Source organism: Hetaerina americana, unplaced genomic scaffold (assembly GCF_022747635.1).
Source record: "Hetaerina americana unplaced genomic scaffold, ioHetAmer1.1.p SCAF_4, whole genome shotgun sequence".
Taxonomy (NCBI): domain Eukaryota; kingdom Metazoa; phylum Arthropoda; class Insecta; order Odonata; family Calopterygidae; genus Hetaerina; species Hetaerina americana.
The window spans coordinates 34,546,897-34,568,124 of NW_027286985.1; the positions used below are offsets into that span (position 1 = coordinate 34,546,897).

At 35.9% G+C, this 21,228-nt stretch overlaps 1 protein-coding gene across 5 annotated transcripts in view; it reads right to left on the reverse strand.

Moving 5' to 3' along the window:
* The window catches only part of pds5 (cohesin associated factor B pds5), an 80,934-nt gene that overhangs the window by 20,456 nt on the left and 39,250 nt on the right, over positions 1 to 21,228 (reverse strand). For 4 of the 5 annotated variants that reach the window (XM_071590785.1, XM_071590781.1, XM_071590782.1 and 1 more), the window contains exons 23-24: positions 6,395 to 6,427; positions 167 to 211 (exon numbers count right to left, since the gene is read on the reverse strand). In XM_071590785.1, the coding sequence (XP_071446886.1) occupies positions 167 to 211; positions 6,395 to 6,427 (78 nt within the window). The remainder of the gene's footprint in view (positions 1 to 166; positions 212 to 6,394; positions 6,428 to 21,228) is intronic. The other variant, XM_071590786.1, reaches the window with a different exon arrangement.

Genomic DNA, 21,228 nt, shown 5'->3' on the forward strand with positions numbered 1-21,228 from the left:
TATAGATAATATGATAATATACATTATCCAATGTGCTATAATGCCCATTCCTCATTTTTATCCCATTTTTCACAGCACCCGTGTATTGAAACATATTAATGGAGTGCAAGTCTTGCCCCCAGCAAAATAAAAATTCTAGAATAACCATAATCTTCAATATACATACCTCAATCCCTGGCAATTGAATTTTAGTGTCTGATGCTTCAGCAGGCTGGAATAGAAGGCAAAAAGAATTAGTACGTGAAAGAAAAGGCACAACATGATATTAGCCTCCAAGTGTCTTGAATGAGAATAAAGAAGGTGTAAATACGCCTACTTATGACTGAAATATCATACTATAGCAGAATTTACACAAGTAAATAATTCTGGCAAAAAAATTTCTTATAAGGAAACAAAATTGATGATAAGAGCTTAAGGTTATCGGTTGATTCAACCAACCATAAATTGGTCATAACCATTTATATGAGCATTATAATCACATGATCAAATACCCAAATTAAGATAAATACATTACATAATAACAACAACAACTAATCAAATCACATTGAATAAAAAACTTCAAATTTGAAACAGTTAAGTGAATACCCATGTAATTTAACTGCAATATTTTAATAACCATGCTCTCCACTCGATCAGAGACAATATTTTCCCTTCTTGACATCAGTAGTCTCTAATATTATGTCTTGAACATGATTAAGCTGAAAAAACATCCCGTAATTCTCATGCATGGTTGATTCCTACAATTTATATTACCTGGGAGTGATGAAATCCTACAAATATTTTATGTTTTATATTTTATTTTGTTAGCTATATTTCTGAAGCAAAGACATAAATATGTTTAAGACACTTACTATAATTAATGAATAGAACATGCCAAGTAGAGTAAAAAGAAATATAAATTTGTCAACATTTCCAAGCAATCAACTTTTTAGGCAGCATTTCAAAATGGACCAGCATGCAGAATGAAAATGAGAAAAGATGGCTATTTTGAAAGATTAATGATGGCATATAACATATCAACCATTTCCTATGCATGACATTCACCAGGGTTCACAAAAAGCTTTTAACAATAGACACATAGGTCAAAAATCAGACAAGACTTACACAAATACGTTCTATGGCAAATGTTTGTAAATGAAAGACCGTAACAAAATGCAAAATAGTATTTCACAACAATGCAGTCATTACCTAACGCAAAGGTAACAATTGCAGGCCAAATGGTTTTTCTTTAAGTGACTGCCTGCACAGCCACTTAAACAAAAAATTGTTTGGGAGTTCACCATTATTTTTTAAGACCTTTGGTGATAGTTGGCCACTGAATGCCATCTTTCGGTAGCGTTCCTCGACACAAATCTAAAAACTTTGCTCTATGGATTATTTGAAAGAGAAGAATGGGGAAACCATTAATTAACAATTAAAAATGCACTACTCCTCTGACTACGAAGTTCCAGTTAAAAACTTCCTTGATCTCTGAGAAATGCCCCCTTTTTTTCACTTAGTCTGCAGATAAACTTAAGGTGGCTAATGAAATAACACGGCGTAATGCCCAAATTTTCCCTAAAATGCTTGGGAAAATTCCAGGTATTTTGGGGATAGTGTAAAAAAAAATTCAGGTTTATTTTGTGATTCCAAAGTGGAAGACTGACATCATGAATTGCTCCTTAAGGAGAAAAAGAGTATCACAGATATGGCCTTGATAGCACTCTTTTCTTGCCTCTGTCACCTACTGTGCTGGGAGAAGTCTCCCTGCTCTGCGCTTGCATTTTCTATCTAATACATACGTGGAATTGGGAGACAGATTTCAACCCAAGCATTTATGTTATATTAAAAAAATAAATTAGTCTGCTCATAAAATATGCCCACTTTTGCCCTAAATTCCTGCCTGGTTGGCAGACTCTCAGGTTTTCCTGGCTCCTTTCAAATTTCTGGTTTGTACCTGTTTTTTTTCCATTTTCCCAGTGGCTATTTACCCTGCCAAACATATGGGTAATGGCTGAACATGTTGTGAACATCCTCAATACCATTCTCAAACATACCAAGAGTACAGGCATGGCTACTGAGAAAATGTTTATGTTAACTCAATGCTAAAAGGATATGTGTTTGGAGGCACGTAAGTAAGATCCAAGGGTTGGTGTCAATTAGATACCAGTTATCCCAGTTATATCAGTCTTTCCTGAGCACAGAGGTTTTCAGAGTAATGAGGCGATTAATTAAAATTTCCTAAATTATTTAATTCATTGTATTAAAAGTTAAATAAAAAGAAATATTTTATTATTTCTAAAATTAATTTCTTCCCCTTACTAACACCGAAAAACTTGTGGTCACCTCTGCCTGCCTCAATGGAGTCTGCCTATGCTGGTTTCAATAATAATATAAATCCAGGAAGTTCCCCTCCATCCAAGTTCATTGATATCATAATAGATGCAAGATAAAAAAATGAACACTTATATGACTAAATAATGCATTGTTGCTACTGGTCATTTGATGGTGACATGCTTAGTTCACCTCTTCCCATACAAATAGTTTTAATAATTATTAAGCCTAGTATGTTTACAGCAAATATCTTCCCCCATAGGGACAACTAATCACATAACAAACACAAATTAACAAAATCAAACAGCCACCATAGTAATAAAATTGTGCAGGTATTTATGAAGCAGTAAGTAAGCTGTTATTCCATACCACAATACTTGACAACACTCATTGAGCCAAACTGCGCCAAATGCCCATTTGAAGCGCATAGAGGCGACAAAATTTTTTTACCTTCCTGCAGAATACATAACACATTGAAAATCTGTAGTTTTTTTAATTTGCTAGGCTGGGCATTCATATTGGATTTACAGAAAAAAAACTAAAAGACTGATCTTTTCTTCCAAAATCACTACACATTTTCTTATAAAATAGCATAATTTCTCCAAAATTCCATGTTTGACTACTCAATTTCAGGTGTTTTCCAGGACTTTTCCAAGGTTTTCCTCATTACCAGTTTTTTCCCCACTTTTCAGGATTTAAGGATTGCTGACCACAGCCAAAAAAAGCGATAGAGGGAAAAGTAAAAGCAATAAAAATAGATTATATGTTTCTTTAATAACAAATATTTGACCATTAAGATGGTGATTTCGCCCTTTCGTCATTCCTAGGATGCACAAGTTTACCTTCACATTCATAGGTCTGATAAATTTACTAAAGCGAAAATATCTCTCATGCTGTTGATGGCATAAAGACTGTCATTACTTAAATTTATCAGCCAGTTTCATTTACAGCATTATGATGAACTTATGAATCTGTATATGTTTATGAGCTAATATCAATTTCAATGATAAGCATAATCTACCAGTAATACCATCTACCAGTAATCTACCATCAGGTCTTGTTTTAATTCTAATATTTTTTAAACTGATTTAGTTTCCATTACTGTACATTTCACCATAATGCTGATTACTAGTCTCAATTTATTCATTTGCATATTCAAAATTAAAGACAAGTCACCTCATATGGCCATTTTAATCACCTGCCGCTATTACCAATTTAATTCAATTTTACCTAGCATTTATACAATTTACATAAAATATACATCTATTCTAAAGCCATAAAATTATCCATCACATGGCTTAAATACACATCAGACCTAATAATCTAATCATTGTCAACCCCTCTATTATAAAATGTCTGCCCTAAATTCAAAATTAATAAAATTTCAAATCGTAACAACAATGTTCGGAGCACACCTAATCAAGGGTAAACATTTTTCAATAACTTTTATGTATGTTTGGCATTGCATTCAGAATATTCAATTACCTTACATTCTTTATAACAGATATTTAAGGCATAATTATTTATTTAGCCATTTATAGCATAGTAAAAATCTCGGTCCTTCTGCAGACAATGAGAAAAAAACTAATTTCGTAGTTTGATGCTCCTTTCTGAGTGAATGTTCGAAAGTAAAAGGAGTCATTCATCACTTTCTCATTCTGACTTAACTTACATTCCATTAGTACCAATTTAATCACAATTGGATTTTAAAATTAAAAAGAAATAAAATATGCTTTTCATTATTTTTCTGTTCAGATGGTGTTTTTAATTGATAAAATGGAATAGTATTGACAGAAAATTAAAAAAATAATTAGAATGAAAGAAAAATGTTCAATTATGATTCAATCGACCATCAAACAAATAGTAAATCCCTCCAAATGCAGTGACGTGCAATACCATGGGCAAGCCAGAAGCCTCTTGGAAATGTGCAGTGGCATTTTTCTAGGAACCAACCTCATGTTAAGTCAATATTTTGTTCTTTTACATCAATCTTTTATGGCTTCGTTTCTTAAAATTGCCTAAATGCTGTAACAGTGACTTTCAATGTAGTTATCTGCTAAATGTGCATCTGAAATTGTTGCATTGCCACAATTATATTTTATGAATTTTTTCCTGGTAGCATGCAATTCCCATTATTTAACTTTGATAATTCAGAATTCAATTCCACTTTTCTTTATCCAATACATGGCGGAAATAATGCACAATGGATGATGTATGCATTTACTACAGGAATCATCGAATCTCTATCAAAAAAATAAGAGAAATCATGATTTGCAAAATTTAAACTGCCTTCTTCTTTCACCATATATTTAGCATCATTTCCTCTAGCCTATTGGGTCTGATTCAGACTTATTCAAACAAAGATTATGACAGATTTCTCTGTAATTAGATTGACTGACAATTATAGCAGAAACAATTTCAACTTAATTGCGATCCCATGTTAACCCTGTCTCTGTTTTCCTTAACTTGACTCCGTGGGTGTTTAGAGTATACAATTAACCCACCATTGCCCAGTAATAGGATTCCAGAAACAAGATTGTGACCTTGATGGGCTCTACACTTGAAATAACATACTGCTACAGTGACAATATTACTCATGGCAATGTTTTAACCTAGCAGGAAAAGAGCTTTAGAAAAAATTAAAAACAAATATGATGGTCCGAAGATTTCAATTGAAACTAATGTCTCTTCTAAAGAATTCGGCAGGTAATTCCTGAGAATAAGTCCATCAATGTAATATTATACATTCAGAAAATTGACAAAAAAAAGCATCAATGGGTTTTAAATGAAGAGAACGAGAAAACCAAACATGAGGCACTATAATTATATTCAATGAGTACAACAGTGTGTGTCACTCCCAGGTGACCATTCACAGCTTTAAACCAAGGAGCAAACTGGCCACTCACTATGATTTTTTTACTTCCATCAATTGCATGTGAAATAGAGTGCAGATTTAAAACTGCATGTTTTACAGGTTATATATGAAGACACAAATGTGCTCATGCATTAGAACCACACATGTATGAAAGTTATTAAGTCCTAATAATTACCTAAAAATTACATAGTAAATAGTCAATCATGATAAATTAATTAAAGTCACTGAAATGTAGCCAAGTGATGTCAAATTCATTGAAAGGAAATGATAATTTTACAATGAAAAATTGAAGGAAAAATTAATAAGTTCCTTCTATTTGTCATTGTAACAATTTTAACAAAAAAACTACGATCTAAAAAACTTGCAGTAAACTGCCAAATCTTAGGATTAAAAACTGTACCCCAGAATGAGAATTTTGGGTCATTAGGAGAGCAAACTTTTAAGTTTGACGAAGTGTGTCTGACAGGATTCCACAAGGCAAATAGAAAGGATTAGTTTCAAGAAATACATACACTTCATAATTGAATGGAAATTCCCAATATTAATTTTCCCACACTTAACAATTCAGCTGATAGGTATTATTTTCCAATAACATTAATCAGAAACATATAAATACAATCTAACTGAATGTGCTGATGTACATGTCCTCTACATTTTTAGGATTTGTAGCTTCAAGTGAAAGAAAATAGTGCATAACCAAGCAAAAAAAGCCCATTTATATTCCATATGATATAGATATAAATATTCAGGTAGATACATCTAAAACGAAAGAAAAAACAGGATTACACACATTTTTAACAAGTAATCCATGACTCTATGGAACATCTTTTTAAGGCTTACATAGATGTATACTTTAAACAAACAAGCGCACATCAGGGAAAAGCAAGTAAATGGACATTTTTAAGCAGAAAAGACCAGAGTTAATTGTTATTCAAAACAAAACCAATATTGGGATCAAGACAAAACATTTCTAGACACATCAGAAAAAATACAGATACACAATTCAGCTCAGCAGATAACTGCAAGTGGAATAGCCAGGTCAACTTGCTGGGTTAACTTGCCGGGGATCAACTAGACTGAACAAGTCATTTATTCCCACAACACATATATGTTAAAAACAAACAAGTCAAAAGCCTTATGCATTAAGAATGCAAATGCCTAAACAAAATGTAAGAAACATGACCAACAAAAAAAAGGAAAATTTACCTCAGCATCTATATGACCAGGTCCATCCTCAGTCTGCCACCATTTGCGGGAATAAATGAATAAAATTGTTTCCATATTCAGGATTGATTCAGTAATTCATAAACCAATGACACCAAACAGCTAATGCTATCTCACTCAGGTGCACACATTTATGATAAGGTGAATGATCAAGTCTAGAACTGACCACAGAATGCCATCATAAGTCTTTCTCTATGAAAATGTGAATAGTGGAAAGGACTACAGTATTTTAAACTAAAAGGCAGAATTTTCAAACAATTTATACTCGTCACTTCACATTACATTTATAGTTTGAAAAAAATGAAAAATAAACAAAATATATATTTCATTCAAATTCAAATACTCAAACAGAAACGTCAGCATCGAAAGAAAAAATACACCTGCCAAATTTAAAAGCACTGAAGCACGTTAACTACAGCAAACACTGATTAAAAATGTTAGAATTTTTTTACCACTACTACAAAATAAATAACTTTCATGTGCATACCTATACATGAGCAAATTTGAGATTAAGTATGAGCATCGATATAATTCGTTGTCTCAGGCGTGACTTCATGGAATCGACTTAACATAATGAAAGGAGAAACTTTGTAATTCCACATAGATTTATTCGACGGACGACCTAGGTTTCGACGTGGCACGTCATCATCAGGTACATTTTGTAAAGAAGACAGAGAATATATAGTCACACAAATTGGGGGGGTGGGTTGGGGGGGGGGGAAGGCGAGAAGAGAGACAACTCCCCGGTCTGAGGTGAGGGTTAGGGGGTGGAAGAGGGGAAAAAACCCAGGGGGGGGGGGGGTGTTGGCCCGGAGGTGGTTAAGGGGGTTGAGAGCAAGGGGCTAGAAGAAAGGAAAGGATTAGGAACTCTGTAAACTCAGGAAGGGGGAGGTGGTGAAGGGGACGCGTGGATCAGGAGGGAGAGGGGAAACCCAGAATATACGTAAAAACGCTGTATTAAGAGCCGGTAGGGGAGGAGGTAAGGTAGGTGGGGTGTCATTAGGTGTGGAAGGAAGGAAGGTCTAGAAGGGGGGAGTGGGAAGGGTACAAGATTTCGTTAACAATGGTAACCTTATTCTTAACACATTTCAAAATTTCAAATTGCTCTAGCGCGTCAAGCCTTTGTCCTTTCTTCTCAAAATGTAAGAACTCTGGCACAAAATCACTCCGATGATTCTCGTCCAGCAGATGTTTGGCAAAGAGAGACGCCGAGTCCTTATTTTTGACGCACGATTGGTGTTCCTTGATCCTCTCTTTAAACTTTCTCCCAGTCTGGCCGATGTATCCTGCTCCACATTGACAATTTAATTTATAAACACCACTTTTCTCACTTGTAGGGATTCTGTCTTTGGTATGAGAAATTAAATTCCTCATGCACTGTTTGTTATAAAACGCTAGTCTAATTTTGTCTTTGGGGATTTTTCTGCATACCCTCAGGGATAATGGGCCTAAATAGAGAAACCTTCTCCATTGAGCCCTTGATATATCGCTAGGTATAGACCCATAAATACTGTTTCTGGCTAACTTGGACATTTTCCTCTTATAAAGTTTGTCTATTAGTTTTTCCGGGTAGCCATTGTTTACTGCTATTGTCTTAATAATATTAAGTTCCTTTAAAACGCTGGAAACCGTCATTGGTATTGAAGTTAGTCTATTGATCATGGAATGAAATGCTGCAAGTTTTTGTGAAAAGCAATGTCTGGAGGTGGAGTGAATAACATGGTCCGTGTATGTGTCTTTCCTAAATATGGAAAATTGCAATTTCTCATGGGATCTTGAAATGCAGATATCTAGAAAATTCAGGCAACCGTTTACTTCCTTTTCTATGGAAAATTGAATATTGGATTTTAATGAATTTAAGTGGGAGAGGAAATTGTCTAATTGTCTATCTGTCCCGGACCAGACACATAAAACATCGTCCACATACCTGTGCCAGCTAACTACGTTCTTGGTGAGGGGGTGGGGAGAGGAAAATAAGTCCTTTTCGAATGCGTCCATGTAAATATCTGCTAAGACAGGGGACAGGGGAGAGCCCATGGCTAAACCATTGGACTGTTTGTAGAACTGTCCGTTGAAGACGAAATAATTCTGGGAGACGCACAAGGAGAGAAGAAGACACAGTTCATAGGCAATGGGAGTCGAGATGGACTTCCGAAGGAGGATGTCCTGCGCTAGGTTCACGGCTACTTTCGGGTTCACGTTGGTAAAAAGATCTTTTACGTCAAAAGACACTAGAGTGCACTTTTTGTGAATTGTCATTCCCGAGAGCTTGTTCACCAAGTCCACTGAGTTTAACACACTGTACTTCGCAGAAAATTGAGACAAGTCTCTAAATAACACATTGAGTTTTTTCGCTAGCAGGTGGTTGGGGGAAGACACACTTGAAACAACTGGTCTTATCGGAATGTCTTTCTTATGCACTTTCGGGAGTCCGAAAAATCTCGGAGCGGAAGGATTCATTTGGAAAAGTTGAAAAATTTCTGACCATTTAAACAGTCCCTCACAGGCTTTTAACTCTTTTTTGCACTCTTGTTGGAATTTAGGGGTGGGATCAGAACGAAGGACTTCTAAGTCGTTTGCTTTAATGAAGTCTTCACATTTCTTGACATAACTGCTTTTTTCCATCACCACCACTGCGTTGCCTTTATCGGCTTTTTGTATAATCAGGTCTTTGGCGGCCAAAGTACGTTTTATAGACCTCAAAGCCGCGTTCTCGGAAGAATAAATTACTTCGTTTCTAATTTGAGAGGCCTTAAGTAACTGCTGTTTAACAACGTGTTTGATAGCACTATTTTCTTTCCGGAGGGCGACTTCACAGTCCACAGCTAAGTTTACCAAGTCTTTGTCGGAGACAGGGATGTGAGGAATGTGTTTGAGTCCTTTTTCCAATAATAACACTTCACTGGGTTTAAAGGAATGTCCTGAAAGATTCACAATTCGTGGTCCAAATTGGTGGGAGTCATGGTCGGGAGAAAAGTCCGATTTCCGAGTAGGTTTGTCACGTTGTTGAAGTACCTCGAGTTTCCGGTTGATAGTAGCTCTTTTGAGACAAGAGATCTCACTACATTGTTGTCGCACTTTATCATCGAGACACAACCACTCAATCCAATTGAGCTCGTGGGTTAGTTCCACATGTAATAACAGTAAATATTCGGAAATAGCGTCCCTTTTTACATACCACTCATGCAGTTCCCGTTTTAGCCAGGTTTTCTTGGCTACTTCCATGGCGAAGTTTCCTGCTGAAGATCGGGTTTCCTTACAATGGATATTGACGTACTTCGGGAAGATCCCGAGGGAGACGCAGCGACTGTTGAAGTAGATGTTGAGCGACGCGTTCAGGTATTTGATGGAGAGTCTTCTATACAATATTGCCTTCACTGCGTTACTGGCGCACTTGATATAATTCGTTGTCTCAGGCGTGACTTCATGGAATCGACTTAACATAATGAAAGGAGAAACTTTGTAATTCCACATAGATTTATTCGACGGACGACCTAGGTTTCGACGTGGCACGTCATCATCAGGTACATTTTGTAAAGAAGACAGAGAATATATAGTCACACAAATTGGGGGGGTGGGTTGGGGGGGGGGGAAGGCGAGAAGAGAGACAACTCCCCGGTCTGAGGTGAGGGTTAGGGGGTGGAAGAGGGGAAAAAACCCAGGGGGGGGGGGGTGTTGGCCCGGAGGTGGTTAAGGGGGTTGAGAGCAAGGGGCTAGAAGAAAGGAAAGGATTAGGAACTCTGTAAACTCAGGAAGGGGGAGGTGGTGAAGGGGACGCGTGGATCAGGAGGGAGAGGGGAAACCCAGAATATACGTAAAAACGCTGTATTAAGAGCCGGTAGGGGAGGAGGTAAGGTAGGTGGGGTGTCATTAGGTGTGGAAGGAAGGAAGGTCTAGAAGGGGGGAGTGGGAAGGGTACAAGATTTCGTTAACAATGGTAACCTTATTCTTAACACATTTCAAAATTTCAAATTGCTCTAGCGCGTCAAGCCTTTGTCCTTTCTTCTCAAAATGTAAGAACTCTGGCACAAAATCACTCCGATGATTCTCGTCCAGCAGATGTTTGGCAAAGAGAGACGCCGAGTCCTTATTTTTGACGCACGATTGGTGTTCCTTGATCCTCTCTTTAAACTTTCTCCCAGTCTGGCCGATGTATCCTGCTCCACATTGACAATTTAATTTATAAACACCACTTTTCTCACTTGTAGGGATTCTGTCTTTGGTATGAGAAATTAAATTCCTCATGCACTGTTTGTTATAAAACGCTAGTCTAATTTTGTCTTTGGGGATTTTTCTGCATACCCTCAGGGATAATGGGCCTAAATAGAGAAACCTTCTCCATTGAGCCCTTGATATATCGCTAGGTATAGACCCATAAATACTGTTTCTGGCTAACTTGGACATTTTCCTCTTATAAAGTTTGTCTATTAGTTTTTCCGGGTAGCCATTGTTTACTGCTATTGTCTTAATAATATTAAGTTCCTTTAAAACGCTGGAAACCGTCATTGGTATTGAAGTTAGTCTATTGATCATGGAATGAAATGCTGCAAGTTTTTGTGAAAAGCAATGTCTGGAGGTGGAGTGAATAACATGGTCCGTGTATGTGTCTTTCCTAAATATGGAAAATGGTAAATATGGAAAAACTTGCAGCATTTCATTCCATGATCAATAGACTAACTTCAATACCAATGACGGTTTCCAGCGTTTTAAAGGAACTTAATATTATTAAGACAATAGCAGTAAACAATGGCTACCCGGAAAAACTAATAGACAAACTTTATAAGAGGAAAATGTCCAAGTTAGCCAGAAACAGTATTTATGGGTCTATACCTAGCGATATATCAAGGGCTCAATGGAGAAGGTTTCTCTATTTAGGCCCATTATCCCTGAGGGTATGCAGAAAAATCCCCAAAGACAAAATTAGACTAGCGTTTTATAACAAACAGTGCATGAGGAATTTAATTTCTCATACCAAAGACAGAATCCCTACAAGTGAGAAAAGTGGTGTTTATAAATTAAATTGTCAATGTGGAGCAGGATACATCGGCCAGACTGGGAGAAAGTTTAAAGAGAGGATCAAGGAACACCAATCGTGCGTCAAAAATAAGGACTCGGCGTCTCTCTTTGCCAAACATCTGCTGGACGAGAATCATCGGAGTGATTTTGTGCCAGAGTTCTTACATTTTGAGAAGAAAGGACAAAGGCTTGACGCGCTAGAGCAATTTGAAATTTTGAAATGTGTTAAGAATAAGGTTACCATTGTTAACGAAATCTTGTACCCTTCCCACTCCCCCCTTCTAGACCTTCCTTCCTTCCACACCTAATGACACCCCACCTACCTTACCTCCTCCCCTACCGGCTCTTAATACAGCGTTTTTACGTATATTCTGGGTTTCCCCTCTCCCTCCTGATCCACGCGTCCCCTTCACCACCTCCCCCTTCCTGAGTTTACAGAGTTCCTAATCCTTTCCTTTCTTCTAGCCCCTTGCTCTCAACCCCCTTAACCACCTCCGGGCCAACACCCCCCCCCCCCCTGGGTTTTTTCCCCTCTTCCACCCCCTAACCCTCACCTCAGACCGGGGAGTTGTCTCTCTTCTCGCCTTCCCCCCCCCCCAACCCACCCCCCCAATTTGTGTGACTATATATTCTCTGTCTTCTTTACAAAATGTACCTGATGATGACGTGCCACGTCGAAACCTAGGTCGTCCGTCGAATAAATCTATGTGGAATTACAAAGTTTCTCCTTTCATTATATGAGCATCGAGTTGAAATATCCTCATTCCTCATTACCAGGCAAAGAGCAGATCATCACAAAATATTCCCATTCTCAGTTTTACTTATTTTTTGAATCCTTATCCATACTTACGTCAAAGATGCATTCCGGACAATGTAAATGCCAAAAGCTTTGCATTAGCATAAATTCTTTCCTTTTGACTATATTTAATGATGAGACAGGCATCAAAATTATGTTAAATATATAATCTATGTTATTACATAAATAAAACAATATTTCTTAATTAGCAAATTATCACTTTTATGCTAGCTTCAGATAAATCTGAATTTGTGATTGTAGTGAATATGTGTCTAAAATTCTATTACACATATTCCTCCACTAATCTTATTCAGGATACTCTTTACTTATCTCAATTATAACAATGCAATGAATTAACTACAAGATGCAAGTGTTGTTTACCCTAATACACCAGGTGAATGAAGACCAATAAGAAAGATGGAGATGAGGAAGAGGGATGATAAGGGCAATCAGGCAAATAATAGATGAGCCATTGGTTTCACAGGTTAAAAGAGTTGCCTGATTATTATATGGTCAATAAACCTTATGCTTTCGCATATTAATTGATATCAACTTTATGGTGTTTAGTGTAATTCTAAATTAAATTTGAAATATCATGAATATTTTGAATCTATTAAGTTAATTTACATGGGCTGAGGATAATATATGTAACAATTCAACAATACATTAGCTGCAGCGATTCATGACAAATAGGCTCAATACGTTAAATGTATATTTAGTTATATAAATAAAATGTAAGTATTTAAAGCCTCAATCCTTTTAATTATCTCTCTCATAACATGTTCATAACTAAGTTATCAATGAGTAGCCAGAGGCAAAAGAGCAATAAAAATTAATGTACAATAATAACATTACAGCAACTGAAAAAATTGATATGAACGTGGAGATTGAAAAGAGGACCAAGTGGGGGCTCAGCAATTCAAACTGAAGAAATGTACACAGGCCATTGGGCTTACTGTTGCGGAACTCACTTACCGGTAGCGGAAGACCCTCACTAATGCCTAACACCTAAGTGTGTAGAGAGGAAAAATTCACTAGCACCACATGTGCAGATGTGTAAGCTTACTCAATGGGTCTATTCCCTTCTGGTACTCTCAATTGCATTCCACCCTTTCGTGGAAAACACCGATCCACATGTGGCATACTTGATCACTGAGTGGGGCATCTTAATTCTCAAGAGAAAGACCAATAATAATGAATAAAATACCAAAACATGATGCTGGCCCTGGGAACAGGGGTGAGCTTAGCAAGCATCAATGAAAATTTCAATGCATTCAAAAGTGATGAGAAAATGAATGAATTAAAACAAAATGCAAGAGCAGCAACAAAAGAGAACCTGAAGTGAGGTAACCATCAAGGAATTAATTTAGGCACAGTTGTTAAGAATCTAACCTATTTCAACTACCATATTTTCCCATCAATAACGCAGGCATTATCAATACAAAAGTGTTCAGATGATTGAAAAAAATGGCGATGCTTATTATGTAATAAAAATTGAAAAAATCCAAACATTTACATACCTATGTACACGATAATTTACAGAAGTCTCTCGCAAAAATAAATTAGTCTGGAAGCACTTGCCTTTCAAATTGCATTGTATTTTATACACATCTGCTGCTATTACAGTTATTTCATCTCATAAATACATTAGAAAAAGAAGAAGCATATTCTAATACATAGTTCTCCTTTATTCTAATGCATAGTACCTCACGTATAAGTAGAGTACATTGTATTATATAAACATACATATAAATTTATGGTAGATCACTCGAATCAAAGAAATTAGTCACCTGAATCACAATTACATGAATTAAGCGTATTTACTATCTCTTATTTCTTACCACAGAGTTCACTCTACAAAGTCAACTTTTCCTCATCTTCTAGCACTGACGTTGATTTATTGCCTACAGCATTTTCAAATCTGTTTTTTACACAAGTCACCCTGCCACCTGCCAACTTTCCAGGATCCACCAGCTATTTCTTCACAAGACACCCTTTTAATCCTTCCTAATTCTGTGTATTCTTTCATACCAGACATCATCCACTTTTCCCAACTAGAACGTAACTTTGATTTAAAAGATTTATTAATGAATAAATCCTGGCAGCCTCGTAACTTCCTTTTTCTTTCGCGAAATTGATGGCTTCTATCTTAATCATCACTGTATACGATTTCCTTCTCCATGGGTAATTTTCCTGATAAAATTCTAAATTACAAAAGCTTAACTCAATTCAGGTTTGAAACAATCACCATGTAGGCAGCACTTGCATAGAACTTGGAGGGTGTCCAGAACAGCTGAGTGCCAATACTACAAGCTATATACTATGTAACAAAGTGAAGTAAAGCAAACAAAACAACAAAATTCTATTTCATTTATTTTCTCATTTTTTTAATATTTGATTTGCTGAAAGTTACTTCATACAGCAAATAAATCAGCACACAAACTAATGTCTCATTTGAATCACAGCGAGAAAGCAATAAGGCAGCATATTGTGCTGGCTGGTAAATATTGTTTATGTTTTGATCCTTCTGTTGTTTGGAATTAATTTCAATTACCTGACTCTAATCTTCTGTATACACTATGGTAGATATAGCCACAGGCAATTATGATTTCATGAATTCATTGGTTGTAACCATCTATTAGTGTACGGATATAGATGTATTTTTACACAATATATACAATTTTACGTGCATATATATGTACATATATACAGATGCGCGGCATCTATACGCATTCAAGATAACAATGAAGCTCTGGGTGTATGGTATCTATTCAAATTCATGGTAACTAAAAAGATCTGGGTGCACATTATACATAAGGTGCGCGTTATCGATGGGAAAATGCGGTACTTTCAATCAGCCTATTTTCTCACCACGTAAGGTTATTTCCATTGCTTACGAAGGGATTTCACTCTGATTAGATTTAATTTTTATGCATTGCTTTGGGCATGGTGAATTTGTTAGCAATATGATACATGAAACAACTCAATAAATAAAACAGTATAATAAGGCCTTCAAAGAAGATCAAGAGACCAATTAAGATGGATGTAAGAAGGGAAAAATATCATGGAGTAAGAGAGCATTGGATATGGATACTACAGTCAACCAATCATCAAGTTCAAATACTGATGGTGATGGTATGATAAAGAATACAGAGGCAAATATGTACAGATTACATTTGGTACAGCTGTAAATGCACTAATAAAAGCCACTCTCTCATTACCAAATGAATTGAAAAAAGCAGCTGAATTTCACAACAAGACTGTCACTGGATACAATTAAATTCTATTTTCTTGACCTGGCAGTGTTTTAGTCAGGTGAACATTCATCTGATCACACAATTTTTAAATTAATAACAAGGATAGATGACTTAACTACACTACATATAACTACAACTGCCAAAGACACAATTTAGGGGAAACCTCCATCAACTATGTAATTGTATGAGCATAAAAGCAAAAAAGAGACTAACATTATTATATTAAAATGGATGGCCTAACAGGACCGACTTTTTCTAAAATATTAGGCATTTTAATGAAGTAGAAAGTTCATTGCACACTAATACAAACCTATATAGCAACAGCTCAATACTGTTAATGCCAAAGGAATCAGGAAAACAAATTTCTTCTGATTTTCTGGTAATAAGATATGATGCTACTTATGGCCGTGAAAACCTTTTTATTCCTAACCACTGATCCATCTTATTGAATGAGTCCATTTGAGACTTAATAGACAAAAATGTAACACCAAGTCTCACTTCTTTCCATATCTTCACTCTTAAAGGTTTAAATATTGGTTTGAATCTAGATTGAAGATACTTGAATGTAAGAAAGGTCACTCCAAAGAACTTCATAGCTTTCCCCTTAATGCTTCTTAATTATTTCTTAGTCCTTGTCGAGACTATACTTAAAATATATTTAACAAAAAATGATAATGACTGCTTTCATTTGAACAGAGAAACATTCTATATGCATTGGGTTAAATGTGGTAGCAAATGATATGGATCCTTCAATTAGGCAAAAATGAGTCAAATACAGTGATGGCAATAATGCCTAAAACAAGTGTGATGAAATAAAAAATCATACATAGAAGTGAAGAAACAAATAACAAATAGAAATTCAAATAAATGAATCAGTATATGACATGTTCTCATAAGAAATATGGCTATATGAGCACTCAATGGGCCACATTGTAAGTTTTATTATTGTCATAAGTGTAATAAATCAATTGACTAGTAGTCCTGGCTAAGCAATTACCCTACTTAATTACCCATTGATGAGTTTTGGTGGTACATTTCACATCTTTATCAAAGATTTAAAGTGCCATAGAAAAATCACAATATGAATAGAAGTAATGACTGCTTGTAATGGGGCATAGCTCAAGGCAAGAAGAAAAGAGGGTGATGGTGTGACAAAGATTTCCTTTAACCAAGTTTTACATATGCCAAGCTCCTAAACAGCAATTTACATTCTTTGATCACATTTCAATTGTTACTATGGTATGACAAATATTAATGTGTATTTAATATCATTTTCATTTCATTTTGGTCAGATTTATAAAATAACATATCTCAAATGTTCTTCCCCTTTTTGCTCAAAATGAGCACTAATATAGCATAAGAGAAGTGAAAGAATGCATAACTGTACTAGAGGGAATGGAAAAATGCAAGTGCAAATGAATAGCACAGCTATTATCATTAATCACACATTTAAAAATATGGTATATGGTCATTAATGCAATTGCTTAGTAGTGTTCTCTCTGCAATTTTCAAATTTCTAACTCTGTTTAACATAAGTATAAATCTTATCAATCATCTCAAACCAGAAATTGGCCCACCCTGAACTTTTAAATGAGAATTTCACCAAGCATTAATGATAGTTTATTTTCAAACATAATCAATTCATCAATAAAATTGAAACATCTACTTAATTTTTAACTCATTCTTCGAGTTTTAACATTACTCAAGAGTAAAATAATTCATAAATAAACATCATCAGCTAGACTTTTATGCATCAAAGTTTAGTTTGTTCTATCAAAACAGCATGCACACTAACATATACTGCTTTCATATCTGCTGAAGCACTAGGAGGAAAGAGAAACTGCACTACAATTTTTTCACTATATGCCTTACACAAACTAATCCCTAAAAACTTAGGGTAAATAACAGGTGGTAATCATGCATGAGTTGAGTTGTCAGTTCTTTTCTCAGAAATATTATACCAATTAATGGCATGGTAGCGCATTGGAATACTAACCAGAGGAACCGGGTGATTTCTGGGCATGCCTCTCTGGGCATCCTCAGATTCACCCAAGTCGTGTAATTGACCCCCCCCCCTCCCTGATGTGTGAATTTCACATGCTGTTGGGCTTAGTATTGGGTGACCTCTACTGACACCAAACAAACAGACCTTCCGATTCATTATTGCAATGATGGTTTTTTACACCATTATTACTAGCACATTTCTTGCTCTCTCATAACTTACGCATTCCCATCTTTACTCAGAAATAATAGAAGATATTGCATCATTGCATACATAAATATCTCTTAACTTCAAACATAACAGTTTCAGGCTTAACTTTGTCGAATTCCTTCATGATGAGGGCAGAGAAATAAACTTTGCACTTCCACATAAAGATTAATTACTTCACATGAACATGGTTTCAATGCTACGCATCATCATCAGGTGACATACATGGAAATTCTTTAAACAGGGTATATACTTATGAAATTAGTTTACCAGTAGCTAATACCCAAACTTTTCCCTTATTCCCAATTGATTAGTAAATTCCCTGTCTCTCTCATTTTCCTGTTCACTAATTGCTGCAACTGTAACAATGCTGACTCATATTCAAGGTTGAGTGTTGATCACCTCTTGCAGCATTGTTGCCTACACAGCTTTCTGTTTCAATAAGCTATGCTGCCTCCGGAAACAGAAATTCAGATGCATGAAAACATAGCTTTAGTCATCTCACAGGGTAGTTCTGAGCCCACAGACGGACAGTGGATGCGCAAAAATTAGATAGGAGTTAATTTTTTTATACTCTTATTCCACTACACTCACCATAACATTGACACGTCATATGCCTATTTAGTAATAAGACACAATGTTTCTCAAATATATTTAAATAATTTCAAAGGGGGAATGCCCCATTCCTTGCAATGTAAATTTCTACTCTTAACACCTATGCTATTTTAGAGGCTTTTCATAGATTAGACTACATGGGGAGGAATGCAAATCTATTATACCAATCCACCATGAGATATATGTTACGAGGGTGGTCCCAGAAGTACTTGGCCTGACCTAGAGATGGCATAGATGGAGTAGTTGTTTGAAATATATCACTATATTAGAAAGTATGCAATCTATAAAGCATATATTTCAAGTTTGAAGACGCAATGTTTTTTATCTTTGTTTGGCAGCCATTAACAGTGAATGTTTTCAGTGAATTAGTAAAAATGGAGAAAATTGGTCATCGTTATGTGATACAATATTTTTATTTGAAAGGCCTCAGCCCAACCAATATAAAATCTGAACTGGATTCTACTCTGGGTGAGTCTGCTCCTTTGTTTACCACAGTAAAATATTGGGTAGCAGAGTTTAAACGAGGCCTTCTGAGCTGTCAACATGAGCATCGCATTGGTCAACCAAATGAGGAGACAACTCTAGAAACAGTGAAGAAAATCCACAAAGTGATACTGGATTACCTTTGACTGAGAGTACGTGCGCTTGGAGACATAGTAGGCATTTCAAAAAGTGCAGTGCATCGCATATTAACAGTAAATTTGGACATGAAAAAGCTGTGTGCAAGATGGGTGCTGCATTTGCTCACACTAGAGCAAAACCATAGTCGTGAAGATGTCTCAATTCAGTGTCAGGCAGTTTCACAGCAACATAGCAGAATTTTTGTGCTGTTTCATAACCATGGATGAAACATGGGTCCATTACTTCACACCCAAGACAAAAGAACCATCAAAACCTTGGATCAAAAGGAAGATCCGGCTCCAAAGAAGGCAAAGACCATTTCACCCGCTAGCAAGGTCATGGCATTGGTTTCTTGGGATGCGCGTGTGATAATTTTCATTGACTATCTTGAAAAAGGAAAAACTATCAACGCCGAGTATTATGCCAACTTATTGCAATGTTTGAGCGAAGAAATCAAGCAAAAGCGGCTGCATTTGGCTAGGAAGTAAGTGTTGTTTCATCAAGACAATGCACCAGCTCACAAATCCTTTATTGCAATGGCCGAACTTCATAAATTAAAGTTTGAATTGCTACCTCATGCACCTTATTTGCCAGATTTAGCCCCCTCAGATTATTTTCTGTTCGCAAACAAAAAAATGTCTCTGGGGTCAAACATTTTCCAACCGTGAAGAAGTGATGTTGGCAGTCAATGGTTATTTTCAGGAGCAAGACAGTTCTTATTATAAAAAGGGTATCAAACTTATTGAGCATCACTGGGAAAAGTGTATAGAGCTGAAAGAAGATTTTGTTGAAAATTAATACATTTTTTTCCAAAATTTTTGTGTCTTCTTTGTTGGGTCAGGTACTTCTGGGACTACCCTCGTAGAGTTACAAGATGAACAGTGAGAGGATTGGATGTTAAAAGAAGGACAACAAGAAACATCCTAAATATGAGATGTGAAGTTATGAACCCAGAGGTTGAGACGGCCCTTCGTCCTTATTATCTCTGTTAACCATTGTGCATGCGAGTGCTTCAATGTTCAGTAGTGAGAGAAAATACACTGGAAGCTTGATGAAGTACAGCATTTAACGAGGCTCTCAGTATTACATGTAAAACCCAATAAAGTTCATTGCCCTCTTATTAACATGTATAATCAATTGGTAGTGCCAATGCCTATGCATGGTGCCCACAGTGGTTGTTCTATATTATGAGTGTCTCAAATATATCTGTGTAAACACGGAAATCATACAATTGCATCTCTATTGTACGGCCAAGTGCACATATATTCAACCATTTTCCACTAACCATTTGTAATTTCTTGGCAAACATGCTTTTTATGGCTCATTTATTTTTTGCAGTACAGCATTTCAGTCATTCTAAAGCACTGTCATTGCTTGTAAACAGATTCAAATTAAAATTTGACAAAACAGATCTGCCCTTTGCAACTGATGCAGTCAACAAATTTAAGCAGCTCGTCCAGTGTTTCATACCAGCTATATCCATATATATGTAGTTGAAAATTTAAATTAAGAAAAACAAAAATTTTAATTTTCCAAGTCTTTGGATTAATAGATTACATTATCAACCCATTTCAAAATATAATCCATAAAACTCTTGCCAATGATTTACCATGTTTATGATATCAAACCAGTGTAGCCACCAAGTTCAGTCACCAACAGTTTTTTTATGCATATTATTACATCATATGCAGTGAATGGTTATGAATATTGTACAAATTCCTAAAATGTGCGATAAATTAATAACAATAGTTTTCCAGTTGATATCCTCAAACACCTATGACATAAAATGCTAATGGCTATAATATTCTGAAAGAATAAGCTAATAAATAATGATTAAATCACAATCAATAATGAAGAGACCTCGATATAGGTAATGATATCATATGAACTGTAATCTCTTGTCATATTGAGCTTCCACTATAGCAAGATGTAAGAGGAAATAGCCAAAACAAATTTAATGTGGGCCATGAGATTTCAAAATCAGTAGATGTGTATTTTTCCCAGAGGAAATATAAGACTGTAAGATTTGAGAAATATAAAAGAAAAACATACCATTGGACGCTGAAAAATGAAGTAAAATATTTTTCAACTTCCTTCAGAAATTATACAAAGAATAAATCTTGTAAGTATACAAGTCTATTTACACAGCCTGCCCCTATCTGTTGGAAAGGCTTAGAGCATCAATAATTAGTACGGGTGGGCAAAGCTTATTTGTCATCAATTTCAAAGCAAATCAGTCCAAACTGTATCACATCTTACCCAAATAGATTCAATAACCTAAAGTAGGGTTACCCATGTACAA